Consider the following 18,710-nt stretch of genomic DNA (forward strand, 5'->3'; position numbering starts at 1 on the left):
TCCACAACCAACACAACAGTAGATTCCCTTCCTCGAAGAGATTCACATATTCTCCTGATCCTCTCTTCCTATAATTATCAGTCAGAAAACAAAAACAAAATTTAACGTTCTCAAACCTAAAACGTGCAGCTTAAGAAACGAAATAAAACCTAAAAAAAATTAGAAGAATAAGAGGAGGAAGGAAAAACGATTGGATTCAGTTACTCAATAAATTTCTTCATAAGAGTCTTAAACTGTTCAGGAAATAGAACCGCACGCCACTCCTCATCGGATCTTTTTACCAAACCACCAGCTTTCGGAGCTCCCTTCATATTTTGTTTCGGTTTGCTGCTACGGCTGGGCCACGACCGCAAACAAATTGAGGTATCTTAGTTTAGTGAAACTCGTAAACAGGAAAATAATTAGTGTTAATTCAGACAAAGCGAGAGAGACAGAGAGTGAATGAGTGGGAGGGAGGGGCGTACGAAGAGAAATTTTGAGGTTGGAGAGTTAAGTTGCTAGGGTTTGGCTAAAATCCTATAACACATACGATTATATATTTTTTGAAACCCACTAAACAATAACCCTCATCTTACACCACCACCCATAAATTATAAATACTAGGCTGTCATGTAATCTTTGAAGAATCAAGAACGTCTAATCCCCACATGCACATGTATTGTCATTGACACTTTATTATTGCATGTGAAAAGAGATGAATACTTACCGTTTATAGCTGGCGTGACTTCATCACTTTTGGTGCTAGTGTCACTGACAAGTGACAACGAGACAATGTGTTACTAGTTTTGATTAACTTGTCATTTGTGACAATGCGCAGTAGTACAAAGACAAATGGAAGTTGTGAGGCATGCATTGAGATAAAGAACACGTATTGTCACTGCAGGTCATATGAACGAGACCCTAACACGTTTGTACCATGCAGATGAACATATGTATCCGCCTCTCATTGTTACTCGCTGGTGATCTATAGTGTTTTGATCCCAACATCTCATATATATAAGAATTTGAAATTCTATAGCTAGCGATCTTTCTCAGCTAGAAAGCAATGGCTTCGATTGGGCGTGGCTATACCAAAACTAGCCTCCCATGCATCCTCAATATACCTATAAAGGACGGGAGTATTTCATATAAGAAAAAACCCACGTCACAAGCATATGAGAGTATGATCAAACACTAAACAGAGCTGTAGCTAAGACAACCAGAGATAAAGGGGAAAGAAACCAGTTAGTAATCTGACATTCAAATGAAAGGTGATCTTAAACCACAGGTCTAGCCTTAAGCAGACCTACAAGACATATAAACATTCACTACAAAATTACTAACAAAGTACAAAGTATAATAAAAAAAACTCGTTTTGAAGGAAATTTAAGATCTAAATCAAAATTTTCACAAACCCTAATAACGAATCAGAGAGAAATAAGAAACCGGCAAAGAGGTAAGTAACATGGAACGCCGAGAGATCAAAGATCAACTGAGACAGAATATAACAGAGGTAATTGTTAATATAACAGGAAGTTGTGTTATTCGGGAGAAAAAAAATGATAGGCAAGAAGATAGATTCAACTCAACATAAAAATCCCATTGCCTCCACAATCTGTATCGTTCATACAGAAAACAAACAATCTGCTTAGGAATTGAATTTGGGGAAAAGGACACCCGCAAAAGAGAAATACGTGTGACACAACCAATCAATCAAAGCCAGGAAAAAGAAGCTCATTACACTTGAATCAACCAAAGATGGAAGCCCCAAGTTCATTCCTTTTGAGACAAACTGTAGAATTTAAAGGAATCTAGGCAAACAAGTCCAAACAGAACTACTTGCATCACTCAAATTCTTATACGAAGATAATGAATTTACACAGAAAGAGAAAACACCATCCCAAACACAAGCATTTAAACCACCATCATCAAAAGCATATGAGCGTAGGATTAAAACAAAAAAACCACAATCACAAGCATATATAACAAGGCGAAATAATGTTGAAGAATATGTCCATATCTTACTGTTATCTTACTGTTAACCTGTGTAACAAGAATATGTCTAGCTTTCTGCATAATAAGATGAGCTCATACTAGGACAATCCTAAAAGACACCAATATATTCAATACAAAAACTACATTAGTAGACATATCCATATTGAAAAGGACAAAAAACAAGTACAAACCCATATAAAAAAAAAAGAACTTATGATCATCTTTCATCTGACTGTTAATAGACTGCAAAGGATCAGAAATTCAGAATCAAGTGATGGATGAAGATATATATCCAGCTGGAAGACACTCAGAAGAGATATAATAACAAAAATGTAATATACCAATTTAGATCATTACTTGCGGCAACCAATAAGGAAATCAAAGCTTAAAAATACCCAATAAACATATAACAATCAGAAGAAAATTACAGATAGACAAAGGAATCTAGGCAAAAAAGATGGAAGCCCCAAGTTCAGCCATGTTGAGACAACTTGTAGACTTGAAAGGAATCTAGGCAAAAAAGTCTAAGCAGAAATTCTACTTGCATCATTCAAATTCACATAGAGAGAGAAAAGAAATCAGACAGAGAAAAAGAGTAAAGGGGAAGAAAAAATGACCATACCTCCAAGGAAAAGAGAAGAAACCACCAACACCAACGAGGTAACAGAGAATACTGTAGATAAAAAGTTAACAAAATGGAACTACGTACCCCCTTCACATTCTCCACATTCCACGACCAAATACAAGCAAAGAAAAACATTAGCTTATCTGTGAACAGTAAAAATATAGCCAATATTGAATAAAACAACTGATAGGCAAAAATGTGTAAAGATGCGATGCAACCTGAAAGTTAAACTCAGAAATCAAAAAACATCTCCCACAATGTTTTTTTTTTCTCTTTGAACTCTCCCACACAGTAATCCTAGTTCCTCATGATCTGCATCAAAGAGAAACAGAGATGTTGTTTTCACTTTATATAGAAAGAAACAGAAAAAATCGGTTAAATGGAAGAAGACTACCTGAAGATGAACCGCAGATAGGACAAATACAAGCCATCAAAACAATCACCAACCGATCAAAGCATCCTCTTCCACAATCTAAAATTAACAGAGCCAAGTAGAGTTAAAATCGCATGAACATAATAAAAAAGCATTGAATGATCAATTTAGAAACCAAACTCTAGAAGAGCAACAAGAGTAAGAGAGTGACAACGATCAGTCAAAGCCATCACCGATCAATCGCAAGATCATCCTCCACAAATCTAAACCAACAAAACAAAAGCGACATTATGTAACTAAAAGATAAGACAAAACCACCGAACCAAAGTGACAATAAAGAAGCAAATAGAGATGAGTTTAGAGCAAGGAACCCATGAGAACGCTTGAAGAAAATAATATGGATTAGAAACGTGATGATTGGATCATGGTTTGCTTCCAAAAGATCTGCAATACGAAGAAAGAAACGTAAGGAACAAACAAAAAAAAAAAAAAAGAAGTAAAAGACGTGTTAAGAGGAAGAACAAAACCCTTTGAAGAAGTAGCACAGAGAAGAAACGTGTCCATCAAAGCCAATGTTGAAGCCTTGAAGGAAGAAAGAAATGTAAGGAACAAACAAAACAACAAAAAAAACAGAAGTAAAAGACGTGTTAAGAGGAAGAACAAAACCCTTTGAAGAAGTAGCACAGAGAAGAAACGTGTCCATCAAAGCCAATGTTGAAGCCTTGAAGGAAGCCTCCTGTAACAGTACAATCTGCAGATAACAAAACACATAAAACTTTGAATATACTGGTGAGATCAAAGATGAGAAAATGACAAGTAGGTAAGTGTTTACTCAAATATAATCCAGCAGCGAGGAAACCACCACCCAAAATTCCATTTACATTTAACACTCAGAGAGACCTGGAAAGCTATAGTAGGAACCAATTGATCTGAAAATAAAGTTAGAACCTGTCAAGCAGTATCAGGTGCAGAACCATGTAAAGGTTCAAAGAGTCCAGGTCGCTGTATTAAACATGAAGGGTTTATGTTTAGACAAGATCATACTACTGCATACTCAAAGATCAGATTGTTTTATATTATATCGAATCACGGAGACTAGAAGATGGCAGCACTCAAATGTTTCATGTGATCACTGAAGCTTCACCGGATAATATATCACCAAATTTGTTGTTTGTAGCAATGATGCAAACTGCACATATGAAATAATCAACTCATTGGAAGTATTTACACAATTTCCAAACCGTTATCAACGCTGACTAGTTGGCAAATACACGTACCTGTTTGGGGTCGCAGCATTGTCCACATACATATGTGACATACATCAAGATATTCAGAGGCTAGTGTTGTTACTCGTTTCATCCATAAAATAGTGGCCTGCAGAGAAAAAATTGCATTGGCATCAGTGTTATATGAGTTCCACAAGAAACAAAAGAGAGGGAAACAAGTAAAGGAAAATGTATTGTCAACCATACTTCCAAGACATTAACTTTGTCAACAGAACACAACTTGTCACGCCGTTTCCGAGCTGTCTTGAAGGCAACATGAGCAATTCTATCAATATGGAGAACATAAGAAATGCGTTAAAATATTAGTCCGTAGTACTTAACAATCTATCCACGGAAATCTGTATCTGAAATTTTCAATCATGTACCTCGTAGGTAGCATAAACCTCAGTGTTGAACCCAACTTCTTCGCCATTTGCACTGGTCTTTATCCCCCTTGGCTCTCCAAAATAAATACCTTATCATGCATATATAAAGATACTGTCACACTACATAATGAGAAAAACAAGAACTACAATCAGTTTAGAATTTTAATAAACTAATTAAACTGACTCATGTAAAATCTTTTACAATCATTAGATCAACACATTCTACTACCTCTCTCTTCAAGGCGGAAACATCCATTAACTGTAAAAAAAAAGTATAAGAAATGACATTAATGGAGAGGCGAAATCCTCCTTCTTGGCTGGCCAAGAGATAAGCGGCAGCTTTGAATGGCTTCAAGGCATGAATCTCATCAAACATCCATGGAAATATCACCTATATAAATCAAAGATTCCAAAATTGTTAGAAGCAGGGTGAACCAATCATCCAAGCTATGAGCAATTAACAATATAATTAAAAAAATACTCGAAACCTGTACCTCTCCAGTGAAGAGTAAATGCTGAATTTTTTTGAGTGCTCTTCACTTGGCTCCTTGTGTATCCTCCATGGCCAACATGCACCTACGAGAAAGAGAAATGATATTACAAAGGGCACAATGTCGGATCCATAAGAAAGGAAAAACAGAGAATAAGTTTGGCTAGGAAAACAATTGAGGGAAGGAAACATAAAAACCTGTAAGATAGAAAACAAAGAATAAAAATAGAACCTTGGCCTTTGAGTTTGGCTCTGTAGCCTCCTACCTCGAGTCCACCAGCCAACAGAACAAACATCTGGGCTCTTCACTTGGCTCCTTGTGTATCCTCCATGGCCAACATGCACCTACGAGAAAGAGACATGTTATTAAGGGCACATTGTCAGATCCATAAGAAATCAAAACGAAAAGCAAAGTTGGAAGGCAAACCATGGAGGAGAGAGAGAGAAGCTGAGTTGCTGGTAGAGGAAGCAAGAAGGTGTGATCAAGAACATGTAGCAGACACCTTAGTTCTGGCTTCATGTCGGATCCGTTTTTATGTTCTGAATCTACTTGGTCCTCCAAAGAAGTCTGAGTCATTGCCCTTCAGGTTGGAACACGAACACGGAACACCACACACACCTGTTTCACCCAAAAGAAGAAAAAAAAGAAAGAAACAAGACCATTAATTAAGATTTGTATATATACCTTTTTAATGAGTTTGAATGATGTTGTTACTTACAGTTAGAAACGCCAGGTGAATGACAAGAAAAAAGCAGAGTCGAATAAACCATCGTCAGTCCGGGTAGGAACACAGGAACACACCACATGTTTCGTTTCACCCAAAAGAAAGAAAGAAACCCCATTAAAGAGCAAAAACTCCTGTTTCGTTTCACTTTAATAAAGGAAAAGCGGAATATGAAACACAAAAGACCAATTTTGATTACCTTTTTGATCCATCAGTGTTTTGATGTTGTTTTCATCGTCCTTAAGTTTGGAACACGAACACAACACCTGTTTCGTTTCACCCAAAAGAAAGAAACGAGCATTGAGATAAAAGAGAAAGAGAGAGAGAGTAAAAAAGGAAATTACCGATTCAATGCATCACCTCAGAGCACACAAAATGAAAGTCTCTTTAACAGTCAGACATTGGCCTTGCTGCAACAGCTTATATTAAGTATGGAGAGACCACGATTGAGCTTCCCTGCAACAAAAAAAAAAAAAACAACGGAACACACAAGAAATCTTACCTGTTTGAGAGTGAGTGAATATAACCCGTTTAGAGAAAGAGAGAGAACTAAACCAAAACGAAGGGAGCCAAGAAATCTTACATTTTGTTACCTTCTGCTAGCGCATCTTTTCCTACAAGCTGCACGCATAAACACAACGAATTTATCACAGATAGAATTATGTGCTAAGACTGTTTTCTTCTATAACTCAAGCCAATAGTCATACAAGGATAAGTGACACGTACCTGGAAATTTTCATTAAGATCTGCAACACCTCTCTGGCCTTTGTGCTGATGTTGATGAAATCTGGATCGAACTTCTCATAGAAAGATTCCAATGCCTGAAGAATAAGAAAAAAACATCTTTTTATATACAAGAATTCGAGATAGGGAAACCAAGACAGGTAAAAAAACATTAATAATGCTTATACGAGCCTGCGGCAGTTCTCAATCGAGACATCGTGGAACATCTCTCATCTGAATGTGTGTGTACACAGCAAGAACATCTGGAAAACACCAGAAACAGAGGACCAACAATAGCCCATATTAGATAAAGCAACCGCTAGGCAAAAGGTTTATGGATGAAAGGTAACCTAAAAGTTAAACTCTGAAATCATACGCACTGCCACAATGCTTTCTCTCAGAACCTCCCACACTGTAATCCCGTCCCTATTCGATCTGCATCAAAGAAAGACAGAGATGTTTCACTTATATAGAAAGAAAAAAAAAATCGGTTGAGAGATATAGTGCAGAGAAGACAAAAACCATCCATCAAAACCATCACTCATCGATAAAAGGAAGAGCAAGAGATAAATCATGTTTGAAAAGTCCCTGATGGCACAGTCAAAAACTCAAAATCCAGTCAATTAAAAAAAGAGATAGCTGACATATATTACCAGAGGGAAAGAGGAAGAAGTACCTGAATAAACTATGTCCAGCCTTTTGCATCAGAGGAGCTTAGAGTTAGCAGACCTAAGAGACATTAAAAAAAAGGCAATGAATACAAAAACTAGTTAAAAAGGAAAAAGTAAATAGGAAGGAATTGATGATCATCTGAATGTGTGTACACAGCAAGAGAATCGAGAAAACAGAATATTCCTTTTTCGGGGTCTTACAGTTGCAAGGGTTTTGACATTAACAGAACAACGGATCTTGTGGTTGTAATAAAGAAGATGATAATAAAAAGATGTAGCACAGAAGAAACTAAAAAGATGACATACCTGAAGAAAGGTTTATCATATCAGTCCCGGTGCATCCACCATCTCCATCAAACTAGTTAAAAAAACATTGACTAGTAAGACCCCGAAAAGCTAGTTAAAGAAAGGGAGATAATTTCGTAAAAAAAAGACATTGAATACAAAAACTAGTTAAAAAAAAGGGACAAAGTACTCTTGAGTCTTACAGTTACAAGGGTTTTTGACTCTTGTATGAGAGAAGGCTCTCAAGAAGTGGCTTGGTGTGAGTTAAGCATTGCAGCACTGAAGCTATGAAACAAGTATTGCCTGAAGGTGTTAAGCCTTTTGTATGAGAGGAAAAGATATACGAACAAACTCGTTTGTAATATATCTTTCACCAGCGAAGCGAAGTGAAGAAGCCAAACTTGCAAATTTATACCTCTCGCTGGTCTCCGAAGACCAGTGAACAAATTTCTTCATTTTGCGGGTAGTATAAACCATCTCCAGAAAAGCTTGTTTAGCTCCATCAAGTCCAGCTGCAATAATTAAGCATAAGTGTGTTTCCACATATTCCATCAAAAAGGGAAACAAGAAGATTAGCATACGATAACACTAACCAACATCATCCCAATTCACAGAGGTTTTGGGCTTGCAGGAAACTGAAGCTGAAGATGGAGATGCTACGGTTCTCTACATAAACAAGGAACAACAAAGGAAAAATTCAGTGAAGCAATCAATACTAATACATAAACAGATCACTTTAGAATCTACCAACATCACAGTCACCTTCAACATTTAAGGATAAAAAACAAGAAGAGAAAGAAGCAAGACAAACCTTATTCTCCGGACATTCCAACGCCTAACATATGAACACCATTAATGCCAGAAACAAGCAAAACATAAATTAATAGATCAAGTATGGTATTCAGAGAAGCTTCAACCATCCCGTGCAATTAATCCTTAGATCAGAGCATGATTCGCTTGCAAATTAAAACACACCTGCAAAACTAAGAAAGAAACGTAAGGTAAAAAAAAAAAATAGAAGAAGAAGTAAAAGACGTGTTAAGAGGAAGAACAAACCCTCTAAAGACACAGCACAGAGAAGAAGCGTGTCAATCAAAGTCATCATTGATTGATATAAGCATCATCCAAAACCTGAAATAACAAAGTAGGAATCATGTTATTAGGAAGAAAAAAACAACAAAAACAAAGTGAATATTCATAAACAAAATACTAATACAGATGCGTTTAGAGCAAAGAACCCATGAGAACGCCTGAGGTAGATCAGTCAAAGCAATCATTGATTGGTAAAAGCATCATCCAAAACCTGAAATAACAAAACGACAAGTAATATTCAGAAACAAATAATAGAGATACGTTTAGAGCAAAAAGGTTTATGGATGCGAGGTAGCCTGAAAGTTAAACTCAGAAAGCATAGGCACTCCCACAATGCTTTCACTTGGAACCTCCCACACTGTAATCTCGGTGCCTGGACTATCTGCATCAAAGAGAGACATGGAAAACATCCAATCAAAAGGACCAAGTCATGTTTGAAAAGTCCCTGATAGCACAGTCCAAAACTCAGGAAGCCAAAATTCAAAATCTAGTTTATAAAAACAAAGAAAGAGATAACAAAGGGAAATAGAACAAGAACCTGAATAAATCAAATGTCGAGCCTTGTGCATCAAAGGAGCCCAGACTTAGTAGCAGACCTAAGAGACATACAAAAAGAAGCAAATAGCGATATCGATCAAAGCATCATCCACCAGAATATACAACAACAGAAGGACAAAAAAACAAATACGGGGGGGGGGGGAGTGAAAACTCAGAAGTGGGGAAGCAAGGATCGGTTCATAGACGCTCTCTCTCCCAAAACACCTGCAAGACGAAGAAACTTACTTAGGCGAACCAAAACAAAAAAACAGAGACGCATTAAGAAGAAGAAGAATTCAATTGAAAGATAGAGACCAAACCCAAGAAGAGGGCGAACGATGATGATCGGATCATAGATTCCCCTCCCAAAACAACCTGCAAGACAATCAGAGACGCGTAAGGAAGAAGAATAACAGAGCGAGAGCGATCAATAATAGCATAATCCACCAGGAATCTTATCTACAACAACATACACAAAGACATGTTAAATAAATCAAACCGTCTAAGGAGGCGTGAAAATTCCGAAGGAGGAGCGGGCGATGATGATTCGCTTCCAAAAAACCACCTGCAAGAGTACGAATAAACTTACTTAATTAGAGATTAGGAAGAAGAATAAACAAACAGAGGGAGCGAGAGGTAAAAATATGAACATAATAAAAAAACAATTGAGAGGAAGAGACCAAACCCTAGACGAATTCACAACTCAGTAGATGAATGTCACTCACGGCACCGCACCATCAGCGTCACCAAGAACAACAACAAAAATAGAACAAAAACAAAAAGAAGAAGAGATGAATAGTGATGTGGTTTTTACTCGCAGTAGAGAGAGCGTTACGTAAAAAAATAAAAAGTGTAACATTGCAATGCCACCTAATGGAGCTGGAGTCTTTTGTGATGGTCTTCTTCTATACCTTAACGTTGTAGAGGAAACTGAAGCCGAAGATGGAGATGCTACGTAGTACGTACTGTTCTTTATCTACATAAACAAGGATCAAAAATAGGATTTTAATATACAATTAATGCCTTAACAAATTTTAGTGAAGCAATCAATCATAATACATAAACATATCACTTAAAAATCTACCAACATCACAGTCATTATCCACATTTATGATAAAAAAAAAAAATAAGAGAAAGAAGGAAGGCAAATACCTTATTACCGGACACTCCAACACCTAAAATATGAACACCAATGCTGCCAGAAACAAACAAAACAGACATTAATAGAACAAGTATTGTATTCAGAGAAGTCAACTTACATAGCAAGAACCGGAGATCCTGAAACACCAGATAAAAAAAAGAAGTTAGACCAAACCAACAAGCAAGAACGATGGTGAAGACAGGAATAAGACCAAATTATATGCGAAGCTGTATAAAAAGCAAACCTCTGGTTTAGAGAGGAGCTTAAGTAAGAGCCCGATTGAAGAAGGCTCCTTGGACATTACTTGACTGCAGTGTTGGGCTCAGAACCTGAGAGAGAGAAAGAACAATGGAGGAGAGAAGAGGATTTGGCCATAAAATAGAGGTCTGAGAACAACCCCTGCCGAGTAAGATAGATTCTCCGAAGTGACACGTACCTGGACAATTTCATCAAGATCGTCTTTTTCCTCTGCAAAACCTCTCTGGCCTTTGTCCTGATGATGTTGATGAAATTTCGATCGAACTTCTCATAGAAAGATTTCAATGCCTGAAGAAAAAGAAAAAAAGCAACTTGTTATATACTTTGAGAGAGTAAACCAAGACAGGATTGAACTGAGAATACGTAAGCATACCGTTGAATACTTTGAGTAGGAGGTGAAACGCCAAAAAAAACCATGGCCATATCCTGGAACGACCTGCACGACAAATGTTTATTAAAAATTTCCAAGCAACATTCACAAGCAACGCCAAAAATCAAAACATAATCCAAGCTTCTATTCACAAATTGGACAATGATTCAAGTTATGGCCTGACGTGGTTAGCATGCAATACAAATTACAAACAGTCTATTACTCTCAGCTGTCATTTCAGAGCATCTAAGCTTTTGAAAAGGATAAGCAGAGCATACTTTTGTTTACCTTGCCACTGTTTAACGTCTTCCATATATAATCTTTTGGCTGTGCCTGACTGATAAAAGCTTTCCCACAGCCAGAATCACCAGGGATGGAACCAAGAACAGAAGTGAAAAAGGATCGAAAACACATTGACAACAGGAAATGAAAGCAATCAACAACACATATCTTCAATTGACTATCGCTGTTTAAAACAAAACAAATTGAGAAGGATAAGTAGAGCATACTTTTGTTTACTTTGCCATTGTTTAACGTCTTCCATATATAATCTTTTGGCTGTGCCTGACTGATAAAAGCTTTCCCACAGCCAGAATCACCAGGGATGGAACCAAGAACAGAAGTGAAAAGGGATCCAAAACACACTGACGACAGGAAATGAAAGCAATCAACAACACACATCTTCAATTGACTACCGCTGTTTAAAACAAAACAAATTGAGAAGGATAAGCAGAGCATACTTTTGTTTACCTTGCCACTATTTAACGTCTTCCATATATAATCTTTTGGCTGTGCCTGACTGATAACAGCTTTTCCACAGCCAGAATCACCAGGGATGGAACCAAGAACTGAAGTGAAAAGGGATCGAAAACACACTGACAACAGGAAATGAAAGCAATCAACAACACACATCTTCAATTGACTATCGCTGTTTAAAACAAAAAATATTGAGTAATTACCTGCCCAGCAAGTAGAGGAGTATTGGCAGCAAGCTTTGATGCAACTGGCCTAGGCGTACGTACAGGCCAGCTCTGACATTTTATCAACCAAACCAATTTAATAAGTGAATCAAAATTAAGACCAAATGAACACTTAAATAGAGAGACATATGCAGTCAAACACAACACATTACCAATATTGATAGGGACAGAAACACCCCCGGAGGATGTACACATCACCGGATATTCACGCAATAGTCTTCAAAAGCCTCCTGTGAGATATGAAACAAAATAATCATCATAAGCCAGCCACAGTCTGTCGTTCGTAATGGTAAAACGAATCATAAACGTCAAACCTTTATGTCTGGCAAGAATATAAATCCAAACTTTATAACTTTTATGTCAAAAACATGTTAAATCAATAAATGAAAAAGTCAAGAGGACGAAAAACAAACCTTGGATCGTGGCAAAATCTCCTTCAAGATAGGCATCCTCAGAAGAAGATCAAAGGCATCCTCCTTCAAGATAAACTGAGACATAAGAGAACAAATGTTAACTTGTGGTTGTAATGAAGACGGATGGTAATACAAAGATGTAGCACAGAAGAAGAAACCTTAAAAAGATGACAGACCAAAGGTAAGATTTTATCACATCATCCTCCTATCTGCATCAAAGAGAAATACATTTTTGTTAAAAAGACATATTGAATACCAAAAAAATAGTTAAAAAAGACAAAGGTTAAGAACAAACTATTGTAGGAAAGAATCTGTGGATCATCAATCTCTCATCTGAAAATGTGAGTACACATTAAGAACATCATCTGGGAAACGCAAGAAACAAAGGACCAACACTAGCCAATATTTGAACCGATAGGCAAAAAGGTGTAAAGATGTGAGGTAACCTGAAAGTTAAAACTTAGAAATCAAACTCAGTAATCCTGGATCCTCATGATCTGCATCAAAGAGAGACAATCTGCATCAACGAGAGACATTAGCTGATCTAAGAACACTAAAGATAAAATAAAAGGGGAAGAGGGGACCGTCAAAGAGGCAACAGAACCGAACCAACAACGACGACAGATCAAAGGCATCCTTCAAGTTCAAAATAAACTGAGACATAAAACAGAACAAAGGTTAAAAAGAGAAATACATTTTCGTTAAAAAGACATAATGAATACCAAAAAATAGTTAAAAAGGATAAAGTTTAAGAACAAACTCGTGTAGGAAAGAATCTGTGAACCATCGATCTCTCATCTGAAAATGTGAGTACCAATCAAGAACATCATCTGGGAAACACAAGAAACAAATGACCAACACTAGCCAAAATTGAACGGATAGCCAAAAAGGTGTAAAGATGCGAGGCAACCTGAAAGTTAAACTCAGAAATCAAACGCTCCCACAATTTTTTCTTTTTTTCTCTTTGAACCTCCCACACAGTAATCCTAGTTCCTCATGATCTGCATCAAAGAGAGACAGATGTTGTTTTCACTTTATATAGAAAGAAACAGAAAAAAACGGTTAAGTGGAAGAAGACTACCTGAATATGAACCGCAGAGAGGAAAAATACAAGCCATCAAAACAGTCACCAACCGATCAAAGCATCCTCTTCCAAATACAAGCCATAAAAACCTTGAGGAGTTTTTCTTCTTCTTCTTCTTGGGCGTTTGCTCATGGTCTAATTCATGCATTGGTATGTTTGTGACACTCCTTTCCCTGCAATTAGTGAGACAATCAAACGTGAGAATTAATCAAGAAAAAAAGAAGATGAAATTAAGTTGCATAACCTGAATTAAGCTCAATCAAACGTCAAAGTAAAAGCATAACCTGTGATCCCGACGCTTTGGCCAAAGATGCCGGGGAACCGGAGATCCTGAAACACCAGATAAAAAAAAGAAGTTAGACCAAACCAACAAGCAAGAACGATGGTGAAGACATGAATGAGACCAAATTATATGCGAAGCTGTATAAAAAGCAAACCTCTGGTTTAGAGAGGAGCTTAAGTAAGAGCCCGATTGAAGAAGGCTCCTTGGACATTACTTGACTGCAGTGTTGGGCTCAGAACCTGAGAGAGAGAAAGAACAATGGAGAAGAGAAGAGGATTTGGCCATAAAATAGAGGTCTGAGAACAAACCCTGCCAAGTAAGATAGATTCTCCGAAGTGACATGTACCTGGACAATTTCATCAAGATCGTCTTTTTCCTCTGCAGAACCTCTCTGGCCTTTGTCCTGATGATGTTGATGAAATTTCGATCGAACTTTTCATAGAAAGATTTCAATGCCTGAAGAAAAAGAAAAAAAGCAACTTGTTATATACTTTGAGAGAGTAAACCAAGACAGGTTTGAACTGAGAATACGTAAGCATACTGTTGAATACTTTGAGTAGGAAATCAACCAATCGACAGAGGGAGAATGTTTTCTCTGGGCAAGCTTTTTGTCCAAACCTCAGAAGACCTGCAGAAGAAAAGAAAAAGAAAAACAATGCTAATACGAGTCTGCGGCAGTTCTAAAACCAAACACCATCTGGTTTATCTCAATCGAGATATGTGAATATGTACATCTACAAGGGACGATAGGGAAGCAGCCATGAACGACATAACTACCTGCACAATACGAAGGGTTGCAGAAGTCACATGATCTGAAAAGTCTCCTCCAGGAGGTGAAACGCCAAAAAAAACCATGGCCATATCCTGGAACGACCTGTACTACAAATGTTTATTAAAAATTTCCTAGCAACATTCACAAGCAACGCCAAAAATCAAAACATAATCCCAAGCTTTTATTCATTAATTGGACAATGATTCAAGTTATGGCCTGTCATGGTTAGCATTCAATACAAATTACAAACGGTCTATTACTCTCAGCTTTCATTTCAGAGCATCTAAGCTTCTGAAAACGATAAGCAGAGCATACTTTTGTTTACCTTGCCACTATTTAACGTCTTCCATATATAATCTTTTGGCTGTGCCTGACTGATAACAGGTTTCCCACAGCCAGAATCACCAGGGATGGAACCAAGAACTGAAGTGAAAAGGGATCGAAAACACACTGACAACAGGAAATGAAAGCAATCAACAACACACATCTTCAATTGACTATCGCTGTTTAAAACAAAAAATATTGAGTAATTACCTGCCCAGCAAGTAGAGGAGTATTGGCAGCAAGCTTTGATACAACTGGCCTAGGCGTACGTACAGGCCAGCTCTGACATTTTATCAACCAAACCGATTTAATAAGTGAATCAAAATTAAGACCAAATGAACACTTAAATAGAGAGACATATGCAGTCAAACACAACACATTACCAATATTGATAGGGACAGAAACACCCCCGGAGGATGTACACATCACTGGATATTCACGCAATAGTCTTCAAAAGCCTCCTGTGAGATATGAAACAAAATAATCATCATAAGCCAGCCACAGTCTGTCGTTCGTAATGGTAAAACGAATCATAAACGTCAAAACTTTATGTCTGGCAAGAATGCAAAATCCAAACTTTATAACACTAGCTAATATTGAACCGATAGGGAAAAAGGTGTAAAGATGTGAGGTAACCTGAAAGTTAAAACTCAGAAATCAAACACAGTAATCCTGGTTCCTCATGATCTGCAACAAAGAGAGACAGAGATGTGTTTTCACTTATATAGAAAGAAGAAAAAAAAAATCGGTAAAAGAGGAAGAATACTACGACCTGAAGATGTAGACAAGAGAAGAGAAAAAAGATCCATCAAATAAAAGCATCCCCAATTCAATCAGTGATGGAATGACTACAAGAGTGTCAATAAGAAGAGAGGGTGCCTTGAAGGAAAACGTAGAATTCCAACCAGCAAAACCACGAACAAGGATGTCAGGCTGTGGATATGCAATCAAAACACACACATAAAGGTAACAACGTTATGAAGATAATGAAATCACAAAGAGAAATAGTTTGACATCATAAAATAAGGCTAAATCAGACATACCTATATCAATGTGGTGATGACACTAGGAGAACAGGAAGAACCAACACCATATGATCAATTCCACTTCAAATCATGTCAATACAACAACAAAATTCCCATTTAATCAAATTGCAAACTGTTTTCAAATTTAATAATACGAAGAAGCACTGATCATTAGCAAAACTTAAAGCAACACAAAGAAACAGATAACTAAGCCGGGATACTGTAAGTAAGGCGTTAACTTTAACGACGGGCAGGCTGAGAATAAATAGCAATGGAGAAAGCCACCTTCAAAGCAGAAACACAAAGCAAGTCAGTGAGGATTTATTGAGCCACATAAATTATAAGTTATTAATGCAACACCAAAAGAAAAAACAATTCGCCAAAATGCAACATCTGATCAAAGCGCATCAACAATCTGAAATTGGAAGATCTTGGCACATCGAATGAATTCATTACCTGCCATAATGGAATCAATGCAATCCACAAGTCACAACAAAATCTCGTCATTAACAAGAAGAATACAAGTAAGATCAATATAGATAGTGAGACCATAAAAAAATAAAGCTAAATCAGACATACCTCTCTATATCAATGTGGTGTGACGGTAGGAGAACAGGAACAACCAGCACCATTATCAAAATTCCACTTCATATCCCAGTTAAGCAAATTGCAAATTGTTTTTAATAAATAAAAATTCCCAGTTAAGCAAATTGTTTTAAGAATTTTAATATGAAGAGAAACACTGAAACAAATATCTCAAAGCAACACAAAGGAACAGATAATAAAATTCATCGATCAAATCAGTAGAACCAGTTTATTATGTTGTTACCTTAATTAAGCAAGCACGTTGGCGACGATTGTGTTCTGAATCATCAACGAGAGAGAGAAAGAGTCAAATAAATCAATCAAAGCTAATAACTAAAGCGAATCGGTAGAGATTAAGAAGAATAAGGTACCTCTTAGATCCTCACTCCTCTCTCCTCTGTTCCGTTTTGAAAAAAAGAGAAAGGGATGATGGAAGAAGACGATGCTCCAAAAAAAAACGACGACGTCTCAATTAATGGACCCTATGGGTCGCCAACTAACACCAAAAGCCCACAATTCGCAGAATTTCCAAAACGCCATCGTTTCAGGCCTCAACGATCATCTTCTTCGTCATCATTCACGACCCAAGGGGGAAAAAAAAAACAGAGTTAGCGATGAATGATGAATGATGAAGTGAACACAAAAAACAAGGGTTAGGAAGATTTGGTGACCTTGATCTGGATCTAGGGTTTTTCGAGTTGTTGAATGATATCTGTTGTAATCTGTGTATATAAAAAATATATATATCATCATCATCAAGGATTACCTATCGTTATGTCTTCTATAATGAACACAAACAACAACGGAGAAAGAGAGAGAGAGAGAGAGAGAGAGAGAGAGAGAGAGAGAGAGAGAAAGAAAGAGAGAGAGATCAATGAAAGATTAAATTCTAAAGTGACCGTTAGAGATTTATATTTCTTCTCTAAAGTGACCGTTAGAGAGATTTAGAATTTAGATTAAATTCTGAAGCAAACGTTAGAGAGATTTGTTCTTTCTTTCGCCTCTCTTCTCTGGTAAATTTCCAAAGTGACCGTTAGAGAGATTTATATTTCTTTTTCTTGGTCTCTTTGATATCGAGCAAAGGCTTCTTATTTTTTTTTTCGAATATGCATAATTTCCTTTTTTTCTTCTATTTTGCTTTTTTTTTTTTTTGCCAACTGCTATTGTATGCTAATGCTCGATTCATTCATTTTTTTTTTCTTTTCTTTCATTCAACTTAAATGTATTCATTGGTCAGTCAAACTAAACCGGAAATATAAACTATACGTTTGCTAGAAAATCAACGCAAACCAAATTAAATCAGTCTCCTCATACACTCGAAAATAAAGTTAATATTAACTCTATACCATCTCTTTTCTTTCACTTCGATCGTCTAATTTCTCACCAAATAAAGTATGGACTAAAAAGCTCGATTAATTTGGAGAGTTGAGTTGCTAGGGTTTGGCTAAAATCCTATAACACATACGATTATATTTTTTTGAAACCCACTAAACAATAACCCTCATCTTACACCACCACTCATAAATTGTAAATACTAGCTAGATATGGCTGTCATGTAATCTTTGAAGAATCAAGAACGTCTAATCCCCACATGCACATGTATTGTCATTGACACTTTATTATTGCATGTGAAAAGAGATGAATACTTACCGTTTATAGCTGGCGTGACTTCATCATTTTTGGTGCTGTGACTAGCTAGTGTCACTGACAACGAGACAATGTGTTACTAGTTTTGATTAATTTGTCATTTGTGACAATGTGGTTTTACATTTTACTATAGTCTATATGATTACACTAATGAAGACATGCGCGGTAGTACAAAGACAAATGGAAGTTGTGAGGCATTGAGATAAAGAACACGTATTGTCACTGGTCATATGATGATATGAACGAGACCCTAACACGTTTATACCATGCAGAATTGCAGATGAACATATGTATCCGCCTCTCATTGTTACTTGCTGGTGATCTATAGTGTTTTGATCCCAACATCTCATATATATAAGAATTTGAAATTCTATAGCTAGCGATCTTTCTCAGCTAGAAAGCAATGGCTTCGATTGGGCGTGGCTATCCCAAATGAAATATAATTATACTTATATATCTTTTAATAAGCTGGGGTTAAATTGGAATTGAGACTTTAGAGAATATAATACTTAGTGGAAACAGAAAATGCAAATAGATTATCTGAAAGATTAACATTCTGATTTCTAGTGGTTCACAAACAAATTCAAGTATTAGTTCCATGCCACAAAGATTTGTGAACCGTTTGTACCAAAAAAAAGGTTTTGTGAAACAAGATACAAATTAAATAGGATAGTACGTGTTG

General features: G+C 36.8%; 1 protein-coding gene across 6 annotated transcripts; it reads right to left on the reverse strand.

The window, feature by feature from the left end:
* Positions 1 to 772: 772 nt before the first annotated feature.
* On the reverse strand, positions 773 to 18,136 carry LOC104716459 (3-isopropylmalate dehydrogenase 2, chloroplastic). 6 transcript variants are annotated; one of them, XM_087480007.1, is made up of 65 exons: positions 18,032 to 18,136; positions 16,753 to 16,943; positions 16,626 to 16,660; positions 16,376 to 16,441; positions 15,815 to 16,081; positions 15,544 to 15,704; positions 15,408 to 15,458; positions 15,155 to 15,232; positions 14,982 to 15,053; positions 14,773 to 14,897; positions 14,453 to 14,549; positions 14,217 to 14,303; positions 14,022 to 14,131; positions 13,830 to 13,914; positions 13,677 to 13,722; positions 13,390 to 13,565; positions 13,219 to 13,309; positions 13,069 to 13,138; positions 12,755 to 12,962; positions 12,604 to 12,641; positions 12,467 to 12,517; positions 12,309 to 12,383; positions 12,048 to 12,125; positions 11,875 to 11,946; positions 11,656 to 11,790; positions 11,425 to 11,559; positions 11,194 to 11,262; positions 10,919 to 10,981; positions 9,467 to 9,521; positions 9,298 to 9,371; positions 9,148 to 9,205; positions 8,756 to 8,991; positions 8,574 to 8,648; positions 8,329 to 8,492; positions 8,111 to 8,183; positions 7,933 to 8,029; positions 7,721 to 7,802; positions 7,539 to 7,590; positions 7,238 to 7,290; positions 7,084 to 7,149; positions 6,912 to 6,996; positions 6,754 to 6,824; positions 6,565 to 6,659; positions 6,422 to 6,459; positions 6,199 to 6,294; positions 6,038 to 6,104; positions 5,541 to 5,694; positions 5,346 to 5,458; positions 5,118 to 5,199; positions 4,853 to 5,014; positions 4,624 to 4,712; positions 4,445 to 4,523; positions 4,250 to 4,346; positions 4,017 to 4,161; positions 3,805 to 3,901; positions 3,639 to 3,723; positions 3,500 to 3,554; positions 3,344 to 3,416; positions 3,206 to 3,235; positions 2,994 to 3,071; positions 2,818 to 2,911; positions 2,597 to 2,686; positions 1,395 to 1,471; positions 1,200 to 1,285; positions 773 to 1,103 (listed from the first exon to the last, which is right to left on the reverse strand). In XM_087480007.1, coding segments are annotated over exons 25-32 (459 nt in total). In that variant the 5' UTR covers positions 11,657 to 11,790; positions 11,875 to 11,946; positions 12,048 to 12,125; positions 12,309 to 12,383; positions 12,467 to 12,517; positions 12,604 to 12,641; positions 12,755 to 12,962; positions 13,069 to 13,138; positions 13,219 to 13,309; positions 13,390 to 13,565; positions 13,677 to 13,722; positions 13,830 to 13,914; positions 14,022 to 14,131; positions 14,217 to 14,303; positions 14,453 to 14,549; positions 14,773 to 14,897; positions 14,982 to 15,053; positions 15,155 to 15,232; positions 15,408 to 15,458; positions 15,544 to 15,704; positions 15,815 to 16,081; positions 16,376 to 16,441; positions 16,626 to 16,660; positions 16,753 to 16,943; positions 18,032 to 18,136; the 3' UTR covers positions 773 to 1,103; positions 1,200 to 1,285; positions 1,395 to 1,471; positions 2,597 to 2,686; positions 2,818 to 2,911; positions 2,994 to 3,071; positions 3,206 to 3,235; positions 3,344 to 3,416; positions 3,500 to 3,554; positions 3,639 to 3,723; positions 3,805 to 3,901; positions 4,017 to 4,161; positions 4,250 to 4,346; positions 4,445 to 4,523; positions 4,624 to 4,712; positions 4,853 to 5,014; positions 5,118 to 5,199; positions 5,346 to 5,458; positions 5,541 to 5,694; positions 6,038 to 6,104; positions 6,199 to 6,294; positions 6,422 to 6,459; positions 6,565 to 6,659; positions 6,754 to 6,824; positions 6,912 to 6,996; positions 7,084 to 7,149; positions 7,238 to 7,290; positions 7,539 to 7,590; positions 7,721 to 7,802; positions 7,933 to 8,029; positions 8,111 to 8,183; positions 8,329 to 8,492; positions 8,574 to 8,648; positions 8,756 to 8,987. The 6 variants fall into 4 exon arrangements, with proteins under 6 accessions (XP_087336133.1, XP_019089362.1, XP_087336136.1 ...); XM_087480008.1 differs by lacking the exons at positions 773 to 1,103; positions 1,200 to 1,285; positions 1,395 to 1,471; ... (32 more) ...; positions 16,376 to 16,441; positions 18,032 to 18,136 and adding exons at positions 9,646 to 9,711; positions 9,827 to 10,122; positions 10,299 to 10,424; positions 10,532 to 10,616; positions 10,724 to 10,833 and having other exon boundaries at positions 9,308 to 9,371; positions 11,204 to 11,262; positions 12,755 to 12,805; ... (3 more) ...; positions 16,036 to 16,081; positions 16,753 to 16,889; XM_019233817.2 differs by lacking the exons at positions 1,200 to 1,285; positions 1,395 to 1,471; positions 6,422 to 6,459; ... (41 more) ...; positions 16,753 to 16,943; positions 18,032 to 18,136 and having other exon boundaries at positions 3,153 to 3,235; positions 5,541 to 5,732; positions 5,833 to 6,104; positions 6,199 to 6,336.
* Between the last annotated feature and the right edge of the window lie 574 nt (positions 18,137 to 18,710).

The sequence above is a fragment of the Camelina sativa genome, chromosome 2 (assembly GCF_030686135.1).
Source record: "Camelina sativa cultivar CO46 ecotype springtype chromosome 2, ASM3068613v1".
Taxonomy (NCBI): Eukaryota; Viridiplantae; Streptophyta; class Magnoliopsida; order Brassicales; family Brassicaceae; genus Camelina; species Camelina sativa.

What these genes read in the sequence shown, in the direction of transcription:
- LOC104716459 (XM_087480007.1), bottom strand. An exon ending in CAGTGGCAAGGTAAACAAAA is followed by an intron (nt 10,982 to 11,193) that starts GTATGCTCTGCT and finishes TTTGTCGTGCAG; the next exon opens with GTCGTTCCAGGATATGGCCA. An exon ending in TTTTCACTCCCCCCCCCCCC is followed by an intron (nt 9,206 to 9,297) that starts GTATTTGTTTTT and finishes TATGTCTCTTAG; the next exon opens with GTCTGCTACTAAGTCTGGGC.